A 16,304-nucleotide genomic window follows, 5' to 3' on the forward strand; every position below is an offset into this window, starting at 1 on the left:
TCGGCAAGACACTCAACCCAGTTGCTCCCCCTGCTTCGTTGGTGGTGTGTGAATGTGTACAAATGGGATTAAATACTTCTGATGGTCACTTTACAAAGCGACCTCTAACATCAGTGTGTGAATGTGTAGGTGTGACATGCTGTGTAAAAGCACTTTGTGTAGAGTAGTCAGAAGACTAGGAAAGTGCTAAACAAACTCAAGTCCATTTACCATTTGTTTGAAAGCATGTGAAAATGAGAAATGGAAGATCCCCAATGCAGGTATTGAGTGGACTGGTATGAGTCAATTTAACCAGTAAAGAAACCTGTTAATTATACTGCAAAATTGACACTAATTGTGAGACGCTAATAATGGTAAGAGGTTTGAATATGTGACTACAGACTGAAGATAATGGATGTTTACACAGTTGTAGAAAAACTATGAAAGTTAAGTGTTTAAACTGCAACCAAATCAACTTAACAGACTTGAGTCAATAACTCCAGAAAGCAGATCCTGTTCTCCTTGTAAGTTGAAATAGCCTCTGGAATAGAGAACAAATCACCTAAAAGTCTGTTCAACTTTAAGCAGGCGGAGCTGTTTGATTTGAAATCAGATCTTACACAAAGTGCTGGTTAAATGTCAAACATGTGGGTTTCATATCCTCCAAAGGCAGGTCCAAGGAGCATTGATCAAGCTAAATCACACACACTGAGTCTTTTTTTAAACATGTGAACACTGTGCCTGTCTAACCTTTACTTTATGAAATTGCACTAATAGGAAACAGTGTATTTTATCATAGTAGTGTACCTTTAAGCACTGGATTAGTTGATAAGGACAGCCAGGCCATCAGATCTGATCAGGAAGTGTTTTTATGTCTAGTCCCAGAGTGCAAAGCCAGTTCAAGCTCGGAACATTTTTCTAGTGAACACACTCCTCGTATTATTTTCATAGACATGTTTGTCAAGTTGCATTACATTTTGAATGATGCTAATATCATTAGCTGGTCAATTTTAAAGTAGAAATGCAGCAAAGGAAAATAGGTGATGTCAAACATTCCAGTTTAGCAGAGCGTTAGCAGATACACAGGGTCAGAGTGCCCCGGAGTTTCACATCAACTGAGCACTCTGCCAGATGTGGAAGAATAAACTGTGGATTCTCTACCAGGAACTCAGAGAAGTGTTTTCCAGCACAATATGTTCTTGCCGTGTGGCTGAAATACAATAAAGGATTGTGTTTCAAGCCATTTATGCTTTAGAAAAAAAAAAACGTCCATGAATATAATAACCAGACATGTGTTGACAATATGGTCAGCTTAAATGAGAAACTGTAGGAAGAAATGTTTGAAGTGTTACAGTGGCTGCACTTCCTCTGCATTCTAAGCTTTGCTCTGCTGACAGTGGACACATCTGTGACAAGTTATGAATTATTCACAACCAACAAAGGGGGAAAAAATGTTGAAACTTCAAATCCGTCAGAAAATGTCTTTTGACTGACATGCTTCATGAGAGCTACACTTATGACAGTGGTAAACAGGTCCTTTAACAAGGAGTGTTTATTATAAACTGTGAGGTGTAATGCAACAACATAACACTTTTTATTTTACCAAAGACATTTTGGGTTTAAAAACAAAAATCTAACTGTGTTGGGTTCCTAATGTTTTTGCTGTGAAAAAAAATGTAATGTGTTCTAACTCAACCAGTGTCTGGTACATTTAATTTCAAATCAAATCAAAGCTGTGAATCCAAAGCATTTAAACTTTACATTGAAAATGTTGCAAAAAAAGTGACGCAAGCAGTTTCTAAGCTACTCTTGTTAATCTAAAATAGTCAAGCGTTGAATGTCGCATCGTATCATTCGCTCTTTATTCACACTTCATCAGTTGTATATTTTATTCTCTGCTTTGTGAATTTCCATTTCCCTACGCAAACAGTATGACATCTAGTGTTTTTGTATTGACAAGCTATTGGTTTCAATCTCTACACTCAAATGCTAAATAAATAATAAATAATAAACTCCTCGCAAAAAGTTGAATAAAGTTTATATCCAGTGTTGACACAAGTCAATGTAGAGAAACTCCTCATCCCAATTACACCCGTATGCCCTTCTGATAAGCTACATAACCTACTTTATGGCCCTTAGTTTCCACCGCAACCAAAACAGTGTTATCAAGTTCAACAGACCCCAGCTCCATTCATGCTAGCCAGCCAGGTAGTGACAACAGTGATACCTACCATACCACATGGACCCTTCTGGCCCTAAAAACTCAACCTGGTGTCCAATTAGTCCCACAATACCAAAAGAGCAACATGAAAAGTGCCCACAGAAGGTTTAATCCCTAAGAAAGCTGCAGCTGATCTGCAGAACACATACATCTATTTCAATTAGAGACTGGTTTCCAATAAACTCAGCAGAATATTTGAAATAACTGCATGGCTCAATATTAACGGGTAATGATAGAAATATGTTCTTCATGGTTTTGGTTAACCGACAGCATACTGTAAGTCATTACCATCCATGGCATCTGCTGTTTTGATCAGCGCGTTACACGTTTGTTTCTCAAGGCCCAGGCACATAATGTCTGCCTCCTTTTTCTCTGCATTTTACTTTGACATCTTGTTAACCATTTCACCTTCTGCAGTTTAATACCTGAAGTAAAACAGGAGCAACATCAAAGTCATCACACAAAACCTTCACGCACAAAGTTGCAGCTCAGCTGACAAAGATCCCTCGAATGCAGAACAATCTGTAAACAAAGTTTTTGACCAGTTAAAAGGAGAAGGCAATGCTGACCATTAAAAAACAAATGATTGGAATCACATGTCCAAATGCTATCATTCATCAGGATGGAAAGGATTTTGCTGTTTTTAAGATGGCCTATTTAAGTGGTGTGTAGCAGCCTTTAAGGCATGAGAGACTTATTGGCTCCACATTTTGTCTGACCTCAGTACTAAAGCAGTTGAATGATGATGCATCCTCTCCTCAAACTAAATGGCTGCCGGAGGCTCCATTTTTTAAATCCCACTGATTCTTCCGCCTTAGCCTGAGTTTTCTCATCTAAGCTCTGCAATCTCCCTCTCTCTAACCTCATCCCTTGCAAAGTAAACTGTCTCCTTCTGGACTTTTCCTCCACACTCCTGTGCGTGTTCCTGTTTTGTTCTTTTCTGTTCCTGTAGAGCTTTTTTTTCTCACTCTGGTCCTTTTGTGTCTCCATTTTGTTTTTCTTAAAGCTCAGAGAAATGATGCAACCGAGAGGCCTCTGCACAAGAGTATATCATATGTTGTATGTGCAGCGCCTAAGGCGACGGATGTTCCCCATAAATATTTACATTTTCAGCCTGACAGCATAGTGCAAGTTCAAAAGATCATTTATGTTTATAATAGATGTTGAGCTTCAACTGATGCTCACATCCAGAATGCCTTAAAAACGCTGCAAGAACACAATCAGTTCAAATGAAGTCCCCATGAAATAAAACAATAATTTTCCTGGCCTAAATCCAGCATTCCAGTGTTAAATGTTTATTTTGTTTATTTATCTGCTTAATATATTTCAATAAAGCATTACCTCTAAAACGTTTCGAAAGTTTAATGACTCATCCTGCACTCAGAGGCTTTTACTAATTTTCAACCTATTACAAAGCTTTGTCGATGCTAACGACCCAATCAAATCCATCCCAACAGATTGTTTCTATCCAATGATGTCACGACAATGCAGTTAAATACTCTCAAAGTTCAAGTTCATGGGGACTTTAATTACAACGATGTCATGAGTTGTTTGAACAATATGCACAATAGTGCATTGTGTGACCAACCCCCCACCCCACCCTTCAACAAGCCTTAAAAAGGCATCAATCATCTTTTTTGAGTATGCACAAACCCCTTAATGAAATCCAATACTTCATTTATTCATTTTTATTACTTCCTTTCTTTAATTAGACAGCTCATTTAAATGAGAGACACATGAGGTACACAGCCTCTGAAACTTTCACAGTAATCATTATATCTTTGAAGAGTTTGTCAGGCTTGAATGGAAAGACAATGCATTGCTTCAAAGGTTATACAGTATAGTTTTTAACATTGGCCCTTTAAACTAAGGGCCTTTACTACTGACAGGTACAATAGTTTTTTAACTGTTCCAGTATACCTAAAATATACAGAATCCAAATGAGCTGCAATGACCTCCACTTAACCCTTTGAGGCAAAAGCACCTGATCTAGAGGCACCTTTAGGACCACTACAAGGCCAATTTTTACAACTGACAGACTCAGATATTTATTCAAACTGTCAAATAACATCATGAAATTGATTCCCCCTGATTAAGATATTTGTGAGAAAGATGTTATGTTTTAAACAGGAAACATCAAACTTCAAATCTCACCAGACTCCTTTGACAAAAATAGTTATTTGATCTCACAGAACAAGAGGTCTGATGATCCAACACTGCCAATTAACAATTCAAAAGAGTAACACAATCTCAAACAAAAAACTAAATCAATACAGCAGTAGACAAAGACATTACTTGTTTTGCATTACAATTAGCCTTATCATGACGACTTGAAGCGATTTACGTGTCCTTTGGTAAGACACTAAACACCAAATTGGTCCCACTGCTGCGTCGGCAGCGTGTGAATGTGTATCAATGGGATTAGCTAATACTGATGTTTACTTTACACAGCAGCATCTAGCATCAGTGTGTGAATGTGTAGATGTGACATGCAAAAGTGCTTTGAGTAGTCAGAAGACTAGAAAAGCGCTATACAAGTCCACTTTTCTTTTTTTTTTAACTGAATAGATTCAATCTTCATCCTTGTGTTGTCTGACACTGAAAAAAATCTGAGCCTGCCAATCAGCAACAACAAATAATTTTAGTGGACGTACTGATCAGGCACATTATCCCCCAAATGCCATTAAACCAGAAAGGAAATAGTGCCCATGAATTCAAATACTTAGGTATTACCCTTTAATGCCACAAAAAAAGGTTTTAAATGCTGAAAGCTGTACCATATTTTTGCCAAACACTTCTGGGAGATACTTGTCTCAAAGTTATCTGACATGATTGTATTCACAGGAAAGGCAAATACAAAGTTGTGTTACAGTCCTGAAATCCCAACCCAAAGCCAATGTTATGGAGAGGCTTTTAGAAAGCAGAGTCCAAGTCTGTTAAGAAAACAGTGTCTGAGCCGATGTTTAGGCCAAAATTTCCTCCAAACATTGTGTGATGTGCTTGAGTTGGCTTTGGTTCGGTATCATCTCAGAAATGGAAACAATGACTTAATCCAGGTGAACTAAATCAACTGTTCCCAACAAGCTTTCCAGGCTTTCAGGAGACATCTATTACTACTCTGCCTGGATAGACATCCACTATTATTCTAACAGCAGCAGTTAAAGCCTGCTGAGCTCCACTAAAAATACGGAGGGATAACAGCCTGGGCAGTGTCCAGTGATTGCCTTTCTACAGGTACAAACCACCTGGGACTCCCATTAGCTGCAGAACACTCACTCTTCTTTAAAGAGTTTAAACACTGGGGATTAAACACTGTAGTGGCTCTGCTGGCCGGATAACTGAGCCTGAGAACAGGTCAACACCAAGAAGCCGCTCCCTGAGGTGATATTACTCAGGCTGAAGCCTCAGGGGACAAACAGTATTTACCACTTTCTCTTTATTGCTAAATGGAGGCTTTGAAGTTTATGGCAGCCTGCATTTTTGTAAATGCTGGAGACAGAGACAGACGGAGAGGGGTGATGAGGTCAGAGGGTCAGTGTTATGATGCTCTTAATGTTAGCGAGGTTGCAAAAGCCTGCTAACGTAAGGGCCACACAGAGTCCCTTAGAGGGTTGAAATCTGTGAAAGTCACTAAAGCTCCATCGTTCATGCTCTGCCAATCCAGTGCAATAGGACTATCTCAGTTTTGTGTTTGGAGTATATGTTGACAGATCCATAAACTGGAAATAAAAATGGAATTGTTTCAAGTAGTTTAGAGGAAGTGTTTCTGTTATTTCTTTGTCTTTTTTGGATCCAGTCGTACATCATCTGATGACAATTTAACCTCTGTTGGCAAAGACCATCGTTAGTGGACTTTGGGTGTACCAAGCCGATGTTTCTTAAAACTGACAACAGACCTCTAGGCCAATGGTTCAACTTCCATCCTCTGAAGAGTAATTGAAGCCCCAAAAGCAACTTTAGAAACTTCAAAGGAAAAGGGAATTGAGAGATGAACTCTATGACCAAATTATTTCCACACATTCGTATGATAGATTCCAGTTTGGTCTTCGCCTTCTTTCACTTTCCCACAGACTGTTTTCCTTCATGCAACCACAGCCCGCTTACACCATTGTTCAATAACACTTGGTATACAAATGGATTCCACAGATGAAAACCAGAATGCTGAGGACGGAAAACATTCTGCATTCAAAGATTACATCTTTGCCAGCCCAACAACCAACATGGACGTTTATTTAACTTTATCAAACATATTCAAAATGTTCAAACAAATATCTATCAACCCTGTTTTTGAAAGCTCTTCAATCCAACAAAGGCAACTTTGCTAACAAGATTAAGTAAGAAGAAAAAAGAAAGGAAGCGGAAAGCACTTCAATTATGGTTTACATTTTACACAATTATTTTGCCTTGTATGGTCGTCTTTGCATTGAGCTTAATGGTGAGGTGCTATAATCACATCATATCATAGGAATGATAGGCAATTGTGTCCAAAACAAAAAAACAGAGAGACATTATCCCCACTTTTGCAGCCAAACTTCATCTAGTTGAGGATCAGCAGTGGTTGCTGAATGAAGCTACACTGGACTGATAAGACTGAAAAATTATGATGCCACATGACCTTATTTAATTTCATGTATTTACAGGAAAGTTAAGTCCAAACTTAATTGTAGTTGATCTACTTATAACCTGATGCTCTCTCTTGCAGAGAGTCTCTAATGAGAAAAGTGTGAGGGGGTCCTTGGTCCTTTTTGGTAACTTTACCAAAAAATAAATAATAATAAACCCCACTCACTCTGCTCAAACCAGTGAAGCACCATTTTACAAGCATCTTTAGAGCATTCTTGCACTGCCTTCAGCAGAGGTTTAGTTCTTGGCAGATGTGCTGCAGTTTGTTTGCTCAAACTCCTCCCTTTCATTAGTAACAGGGGCATTCTTTATTCAGCATGTCATCAGCAGCTGTGTGAGCCTTAGAAATGTCTTCCCAAAAGGCTGAGTCCAACATGAGAAAAAACGTTAAAATCATGGTTGTCTTCCATTTCTCACAGCTGACCTCGTTTTCTAATTCTTTCATAACTAAAACAACCTTTGGGGAAAGTTAACGTCTCCTTTTGAACACAAACAGCCATCATTTGCTTTGCCTTTGTGTGCACAATATTTAGACGAGGCAGGCATTTGCTGTTTGCTGTATGTTTCAATCTCATCTTTAGTCTCTTATTGACATTGAATCATAATGCTCGCTTACAACAGCAATGAAATCGACTTTTCCAGAGAAAATTCCATTTTCACATTACTTCCTGTGCTGGATTAGGATCAGTCTAATATCTCCTAGAGGCGGTGGGGATACGAATACAGAGATGTATCTGTCATTAATAACCAAACAACCGTCTTGGGCTTCCCTACTTTCTAACTTTTGTTTTTTTCCTTTTTATTTCCCTGCTCTTTTCCTCTTTCCTGCCTTGATTCCTGTTCATCCTCTCTCCTACTTTTCTCCTTCAGCCCTCTTGATCTCTCTACTTATGTCTTTTCTTTCCCTTCATCCCCCCCCCCCAGTACTTATGAAATCATGATGAAATGAAGTTCCAATGTTTACAGCTAATCCCTTTCATTATGAGTCCCCATCAGTGAAAGGCTTAGAAACAAGAGGGAGAGAAAGATTAAATAGAAGTCATGACTCAAAGCCTATAATAAGAGCTCTAATGTAACCCAGGTAAATAAATATTGGCATCATGCACGACGCAGCTGTGTGAACCCTGTGTGTTTGTTGGTGTAAGACATGATGTGGCTGATAAAGTGAAGTCAAAACGTCTATAGACCACAGCAATTATACGCTTACTTTACAGGATACTGTGTCTTTTGGAAAACCCATGAGGCTTTTATTCTAAAGTTTATTTATAAAAACCTAAAAAGCCCATGTTTGAAGTCATATGGATACCATTTTAAAGCGCTCAGACTATAAATTACCAGGACAGCATTCAGAATTGTTGTTCTGCTGGTTTAAAAGTCTCTAACTTTCCCAAGATTATTGTAGTCAATGAAATGATGGAGAGTCCAAGTAGCTGTTTTTGTAAAGCCTGGTTGCTGACACTTTAAAGGCAAACAATATCAAAGGATGTCTTTAAATCATTCTCGAAAATTCCACCGCTTCTACTCTACAGCAGCACCCGTTTGGTGAAATCATCGAGGTTAAATTGTTGCCATGAGTCACCGACTACAAGCAGACATTTCCACATGTCACTGGTCTAACTGTGTGAGAAGTGTTTGTTCGGGAACGCTGACTGGACGTTGCGCCCAGTAAGTATGGGGCAGCACAGACTCACATTGTGTTAAAAGAATGCACCCTTTTTCACATAGAAAAGTTTGATGCAACCGACCATGATCTAGTTGGGGGGGGGGGGGGGGGTATCTAAGTACGCCAGAATCTCCTTAGTCTTACTTTTTCTTGCTGACCTGGAAAATGTCTGTAGCCACGTTTTAGATGCTGTTCCCAGCCACCACATGGATCTGCTTTGCACACGAGATGAGCTTAATAGAAGATGACATTTCAAGAAACATCATACCTTCTGTTGAGATCTGGCAATGTTGCACGAGTGAAGAATCCAACACTATGTGTGTTGGATCACTACTGAACATTTTCCCCTCTGAACATGAGTCTCCTGTACAACTGAGGACTATGGTACATTCATTTGGATGATTCATTGTATAAGGCATCATCTTATTTTAACTTCATCTGTATATCCTGTAAGTCAGGAAACTCTGGTCCCAGCTTTCTCTTAAGTTAAAGAAATTCACAGATCGTGAATTCAAACAAAAACCTGGAAACAGCAAAATCATGATCTCATGGATGAGTCCATGAAATAGTCATGAATTAGGTCTAGAACTTTGTACATGCCATGCACAAACATATTCTGTGCCTTCAACAAAGCCTTAAATTAAAAAGACAATGTTCTAAATAAAACTAGAAAGTCTGCAAGAGTTTGTGACCAAGATCGAAACTTTAATAACACTGGTTCCCAACCTGGGGTCTGGCCCCCATTATACTCAACTTGGGAGGCACCAGAGATTTTGGTGTTGGTGGTGGTGGTTAAATCATGACATCACACTGACTGGGAAACTTTTGTATTTCAGTAAGAGCAAGTATGAAGGCATATTCTCATGGACTTTTATCAATCAATCCAAATCTATTTTAACTCTTTGACAGCTTCACTTTTTTGACACAGCCACAGCTTTACTTGAATAGAAGTCGAGGAGGGGTCCCAAGGAAAAAAGATTGGGAACCATTGTTGTATAGCTTCCCTGACAAGTGATGGTTTAATCCGACCTTTTCTACAGAATCAAAATGTGTCAAAATGTTACCAGACTACTTTTTTTTTTTGCTAAATTTAGGCATAACAATTATTTGGTTTGGTTTGGAAAATGATCAAAGTTTGGGTGTAATTAAAACATCATTTTAACCTCTGGTTTCTCATGGGGCACGAGCTGCAGCTTCCTTGTTGAAAGAGGAAGAGCTTCCAGGCAGAAAAACATAAAAGTTACGGTACACGTAAATGGTGCCACCAAGAGACAGGCTGTCATCCAGGCACACACTTTCAAGTTGGAGGAAACTGTACTTCCAAAAGTTAAAATCTAGTTTGACAGACCATTTCATGAACTGATGTAAGACGAGGATACAATCATACTGTTCTGTCTTTTATCTACAAGTTATTGGTTAGTTTTTAAAAAGACGGCAGCAATAACATCCACTACATCAGCTCTTCCCCAGGTAGACCACCTGGATTTAACAAGACCTGAAGGCTTTTTTGCCGCACATATATGAGGTGTTTCACCATTGAGTCAATCAGCTGTCCAACAAGCTGTCAAAGCCTAAACATAACTCAGGCCACATTGCTAACCCTTGTCACCCACCATCACCCGTGTAGCTCCACTTGTTCACCCTCAGTAGTTGTAATATACACAACCTCGCTGCAACATAGAATTTAGGTCTAACCGAAACCTGCAATTATGGCTGACATTCTCCAGTTTGTGGCATTTTAACGAGTAAGCGCAGTGCTTAAGAATCTAAATGATCAAATTTTTAAGAAGAGGGCTTCTACTAGAAATTTGTACGATACATGTTCATTAACTGCAGTCAAATTTTAACCCAGTTGTGCTTCTGCTTTAAGCCTTCCTTAAGGTCTCTGATGCATTTATTTCTTCTCTATCTCTACAATCACGTTTATTTTACAGAAATCTACTGAACCCCCACTTAAATCTGATTCTGCTGAATCATACCTCAGCCCAGAGCACTTCGCCTCAAGAGAGAAGCTACCAGATGGGACACAACCTCACTTGAAATTGGAGGATTTGAACCAATTACAGCAGCCTTTGAAAAAGTCACCAGGGGAGAGCCAGAGAACATGCTCGGAGGGAGCGTAATATTACACTGAGACCTGCCAACCTGCAGAGGATGAGCTCCAGAGGGCAAAAATCCTCCTTTTGGAATAACGACAACCAGCTGTATCAACACTTCGCACAGGAAAACTGGCGGCTGGCCTCCTCCAAACAAAGACATTAACATTTTGGTTGTGTTTGTTTTTTGTAGCATATTAGGATGGACAATGTAAACTTTAAGTTGTTGGGAAAGATAATGTTGGTCTTAATTTCTAAGTTGTGCTTGTTTTATATATGTTGCCATTGTTTTTTTTTTGTGTGATTAACACCAAATTAAGAACTTGGAAAAGGCAGCTTGTTAAGCTCAGTAATCATTAAGGCTGATAACACTTTTAATGGCGGTTAAAGCTGAAATGTAAAAGTTAAATGCGCTTAATGGCATTTTAATCACATGTTTGAAATTCCATTATTTTGCATTTCCCCCAAAAAAGGTATGGTGGATAAGGTATAAGGTAAGGTAAATGAGGGACTAAATGTCATCATCCCCTCCAACTCGCTAAAAATGAAATATCCTGCTGAGTTCTCACATCAGTTCACTCAGACCTCCTGCAGAAAAGTAGTAGGGGGCTGGCAGGAGAAACTCCGGATAAGTCAGAGTGTAAAATGTGTCTGTTTGCATCCACACGTGCAGCTCACCGCAAAAACTTCAGACATTTTTCAGGAGAAGGCTTGTGACTGGAACCAGTAGCAGTTTTTGGTCCACTCTTAATTAGAATGAGCCAAAACTGCTACAGCACATGGGAACCCAGCCCATTCAGTGTTTACGTCCTGCCCTGTCATCCTCCCACATGGACCGGCTGAGAGGATCACAGGGCAGATTGGAGGCTAAGTGCCAATCAGGGAGCAGGAAACCTGTCAGTGGGGGCTGTAATTGTCAGGCCTTTGAACGAATAGTTACTTTAACTTGAACCTGTGGATGATTCGAGCGTACTGTAAAGATACTGGAGACTGTTTGGGCGAAACAAGAGCCAATAAGAGCCACATCCATCCATGCAAGTCACCCTAAAACAATATTGAGACATAATGTCTTACATCAGCCGTTTAACATCCTCCTGTTCCAACTATCTCTAAGGCTAAATCTTTTTTTCCCCCAATAATATCCAAATCCAAAGCCACTATTTTAACATCTGGAAATCATCCCCCCTCCCCAAGCCTCCATTTGCTGACTGCAATAATTTGGTTTATAAGTAGTTCCCATGGAGCAGTCCTTAGAGGCATAAGCTGCATTAAAACTTATCAGCTCCATCGTCTGTGCCACCGAAAGATTTCAGGTTCACTTCAGACGCTTCACTGATAAAAACCCTCCTCAAAACGTGTAACCTAAGACACTGTACAATCGGGTGTGCCGACCCCCTTAACTGTGGAAGAAAAGAGGCGTGTAATCAAGTCATAGCTGAAAAATGCAGCATGTGGTTCTAATCAAAGCCGTCTGTGGACCTGGTTGAATTCACATGTTTGGACGTTTCTGCTTTGGTAGAAAACAGCCCATTTGTTGCAATGTCAGTGATGTGGCAACAACAACTGGAAGCAATTTGGAGGACAGGGTGACCTCATGTTGGTGCGTTGATTTGGAATACCAGATTTTTTGCTTTCTGCTCGAGTGCTTCTCTCAGAGTGGGGAAACATTTTCCAGATATGCGTTTCGCTTGGAATGAGTCTGAAATAAAAAAAAATTAAAAAAACCAGGAGACCAGGAGACAACGAGACAACGATGACTCTACTAACAAACCAAATTCACTGTTAGTCTGAGTGTTTGGTCTCTTTGATGTATGGTGCTAAGTGGTATCTTTGAAGATGTTTTACAGCTATGTCAGCGTCTGGGAGGAGTTATGATCATGCTCACACACACACACACACACACACACACACACACACACACACACACACACACACACACATGCAGATGTATTAAGCTATCTGAGGTTAAAGCTATGGGCACAGATTCCTGCTGTTTGTTTTTTAATCAGAAACCTATGTGGGTTTTTCGACTTGTTCCATGTTCACATCCCTTAACCTTACTCCTAATATTATTTAAACACCTCTGCTTCTCCCGTAGGTTTTGTGCATCGAGGCTTTAGCTATAGTTTTATCCCGGTAATTTATGCTGGCATCACCATTTTTCCAATTCTGTGCTCTACGTCTGCTCCTTGATCTCATTTGCCAACTTGTGTTCTCTTGCAAGCTAACTTTCCGCACATGTGCCGCCATATGACTTTTATCCAGAGCTCCATAATAAAACATTTCAACATTTGTTTTAAACATGGTTTTCGGTCTTTCATGCGCTACATATGATTTTCTAAATTCCATTAAAGTCTGGCTCCTCAGGAATCTTTGAAAACAACCTCAATGTCCTCAACTTTTGCTGACTTCTTTTTGTATCTTTCAGAGGAATAATGTTGATATTTTACCGAGAGAATGAGTCTGCTTGCAATTATGTAGCTTCGTCAACATTTCACCACATTCAACTTGAAGCTGCAATTTTCCAAATAAAAGCCCCAATTAAATGCAAGAAACACAGGGACTTGTATTTGTGTGGCCATCTGTGGGAGTTAATTTGCATGTGTGGACTTGTTAAATGTTTCTTTAGTTCCCAAAGGGCTTTCGTATTACTTAGCATCTTTGCTAACAAACTCCAACAAATCTGAACATCAAATAGGCCTCCTGTCACTGGTCATCACGTGGAGCAAGCCCTGGAAGACCCCCCTCCCCCCTCTTAAACACACACACACACACACACACACACACACACACACACATACGCACACACACACACACACACACACACACACACACACACACACACACACACACACACACACACACACACACACACACACACACACACACACACACACACACACACACACACACACACACGAGAACAGCGTCCAAAAGCTCTGGTGAACCACATTTTCCCTGAGTCTACAGAAACCATCAACTTTCCACTGTTTGACTTAGGTCGAAATGCAATCACCTCACCCACCACTCCATGGAAAGAAGCCTGCAGGATCACTTTGCTGGAGTATGGACAGACAGTTCCAAGTATTAGTCAGTAAGAGCTTTTGAGTCACATTAGACACACATTCATTCACATAAAAATGAGCAGAAACATTTAGAGCTTGCTTAAGTTGTATATTGTTTCTTTAATGTATTTAAAAACTACATAAATGTCCATAAAGTCTTCTCAAAATGAAGTGTTGCACTCTAGTGCCAGCACCATGATTGTTTGTTTAGCGTAGTTTATACAAGCACAATCTGTATGTTTTAGGCCCTGTACTTTATTCACCACATGGTGGTGCTCTAACTTGTACCATGATGTCATTCGGCTGTCTCTGCTTTATATGAACTTTATGTGTGAATGTTATAAGGAAAAGAAAAACTAAAATTGTCCAAGATAAACACAACTGTCTGGCTGCACTGTTTGACTCCACACTCCATCAGGGGCCCATCAAGTGAACTTTCCAGAGCTCAGTGTGTCCCTGTGACAACACGACACATCAAACACTTCAGCTGGAAAAAAAAAAAAAAAGCAGAGGAAGCACAGTTCAAGTAAAACACGAGCACTCAGGTGTTCCAGGTGTGGATGTTGCCAGCTGAAGACATGAGCAGCCCCGACAGTCACACCGAGTGACTCAAAGAATCCAACAGCATCTCTGCTTCTCATGTCTCCTCACATCTGCTCCGCATTAACATGCAGTCTGTGTTCCCTCACCGACGCACAAGCTCCGCTGCGCAAATTCTTTTAACAGATGTACAACGCTGTCCGAAAGAGAGTGGGGAAAAAAAAAACAAAAAAAAAAACGTTTGTGGTAACACTTAATGAATGTTCCAAAGTGCAGGAGAAAAATAAAACCGCAAAGGTGCTGGTTTCCCTCCTCTGAACACATATTCAGTGCCTGAGGGTGACATCACAGTCAATCACTGGCAGATGTCCCCGGGACTGTTTCCTGACATACACGGGTTGTTTGACAATTGCAGATAATCCACATTGGTGTTGCTGTCATCTCTTTTAAATCTTCTCTAAGCTAGACTCAGTCTTGAATAATGAGATTATGTTTGTCTCAGTCCTATCAGCAAGAGATCTAACTTACATGAACAATGCACACACTCAACATTTAGGCAGCTATCCAACAAAATAACCACAATTCTTAACAAAAAGAACAAATCAAGCTGTCATGTACAAGCAGAGATCCCTCTGCTATTAAAAAAAAGCTAACCCAGGAAATGAACAAATCTCAAATCTGTCTTATCTTAAGTGACTCTCTCCTTAATTAATACCAAACTTAAGGACATTCTGTATCAGTTGATTTAACCACAGGAGGAGAAAAGTTGCTGTGTAAGTTGTAAAAAGTTAAGGTTCAGACAATTCAAAGGGCAACCATCAGCCCTCTTCACACATTATACTCAACAGCAATTAGGTGTAAAAATAAACAACAGAGGAGTTCACTTACCACTGGTCCCGTCTTGACATGAAACAATCAAAACCTGAGCCCCGGAGACGATGAGAAAAAAGAAAGTCCTTAAATGCACGAAGCCCATCATGTCTATAAGACAGACATGAGCCTTCCCTGTGCCCAAAAAGAAAAAGGGGAAAAAAGATGAAAAAAAGGGGGAAAAATGCTCAGGTTATCACTGCACCACCATGAATACAAGAGTCCCCCTCCTTGTAAGCAGCAAGCAGACCCAGCCCAGACTGCGTGAGTGCTTTTTTTGTGTAGTTACAGCTTTAAATGAGAAGAATGCTGGAGAGCCTAATTTTCCTCCCCCTTTTGTCAGCCCTCTCCCATAACCATCCTCTCATAGGCTTTAGTGGCTGTGGGAGAACTACACCCATGTTCACAAGTTCTCATACTTTCCAGTGTTTCTCTCTGTCTGTGTCTCAGAATGGAGAAGTCTTAATAGTCTCTAATAGAGTTACATTTAAAGATAGCAGGGAACAGATCAGGAAAAAAATGACTTTTGGTTTTTGGTGGTGTCACTGATTGTTGCCTCTCTTCAGAAGTGGTTGCTAAGCACGACCATAAAAAGTGCTGTTTTATTGCTGTCTCTGGGGCACCAAGAAGGACACACAGTAAGCTGAGAGAATCCTTTTAAACAAGGCAATTCAAGTAAGAATAGAGTTTATAACTGGATTGTTTGCTGTAGAGAACTGGTAGCATACAAGATTGCTTGTTTGTGTGTTTGCTTATAAAATCAGAGGTTTCTCTTAGGTTGGACTATCTTACAGCAGGAGAGGTCGAACGCAAAGTGAAACTGTGTGTGACAGGGTCTGTGGGTGGTCGGGATGTAGGTGGTCATGATTGGGAATCCAGAGTTTAAATTTAGAGAGAAATCTGAGGTCAACACCTTTGACCTATAGGTGAGAACATGAAACCTACCCACAGTGTCAATACCACAGTCATCTTTGATCAGAGTATCGTTTTTAACATCACTGGCTGCAGATGTGTCTAAAAGTCTTAATCCAGATCCTAAGATACAGCACAAACATATGAAACACATTTCGGCAATGACAAAACATGCCATGTACTCCCCAAAGGTCAAATATTTATTCGTATTATAAAATGAAGGGATCTGCTGTTCACTGTTTTAATTGTTGTTTTCACACATGCACAAAACTTCTGAAATTTCCCAAAATATTCAGGGTTAGCTACATGTGTGAAAGCAAACAGCCAAATTTTTC

General features: G+C 39.9%; 1 protein-coding gene across 1 annotated transcript in view; it reads right to left on the reverse strand.

Annotated features, from left to right (window-relative positions):
- col5a2a (collagen, type V, alpha 2a) overlaps window positions 1-15,346 on the reverse strand; it is a 45,736-nt gene extending 30,390 nt beyond the window's left edge. Inside the window, exon 1 of the mRNA XM_065962616.1 lies at window positions 15,076-15,346. Coding sequence (XP_065818688.1) covers window positions 15,076-15,166 — 91 coding nt within the window. The 5' untranslated portion in view covers window positions 15,167-15,346. The remainder of the gene's footprint in view (window positions 1-15,075) is intronic.
- Between the last annotated feature and the right edge of the window lie 958 nt (window positions 15,347-16,304).

The sequence above is a fragment of the Labrus bergylta genome, chromosome 13, assembly GCF_963930695.1.
Source record: "Labrus bergylta chromosome 13, fLabBer1.1, whole genome shotgun sequence".
NCBI classification, from domain to species: Eukaryota; Metazoa; Chordata; class Actinopteri; order Labriformes; family Labridae; genus Labrus; species Labrus bergylta.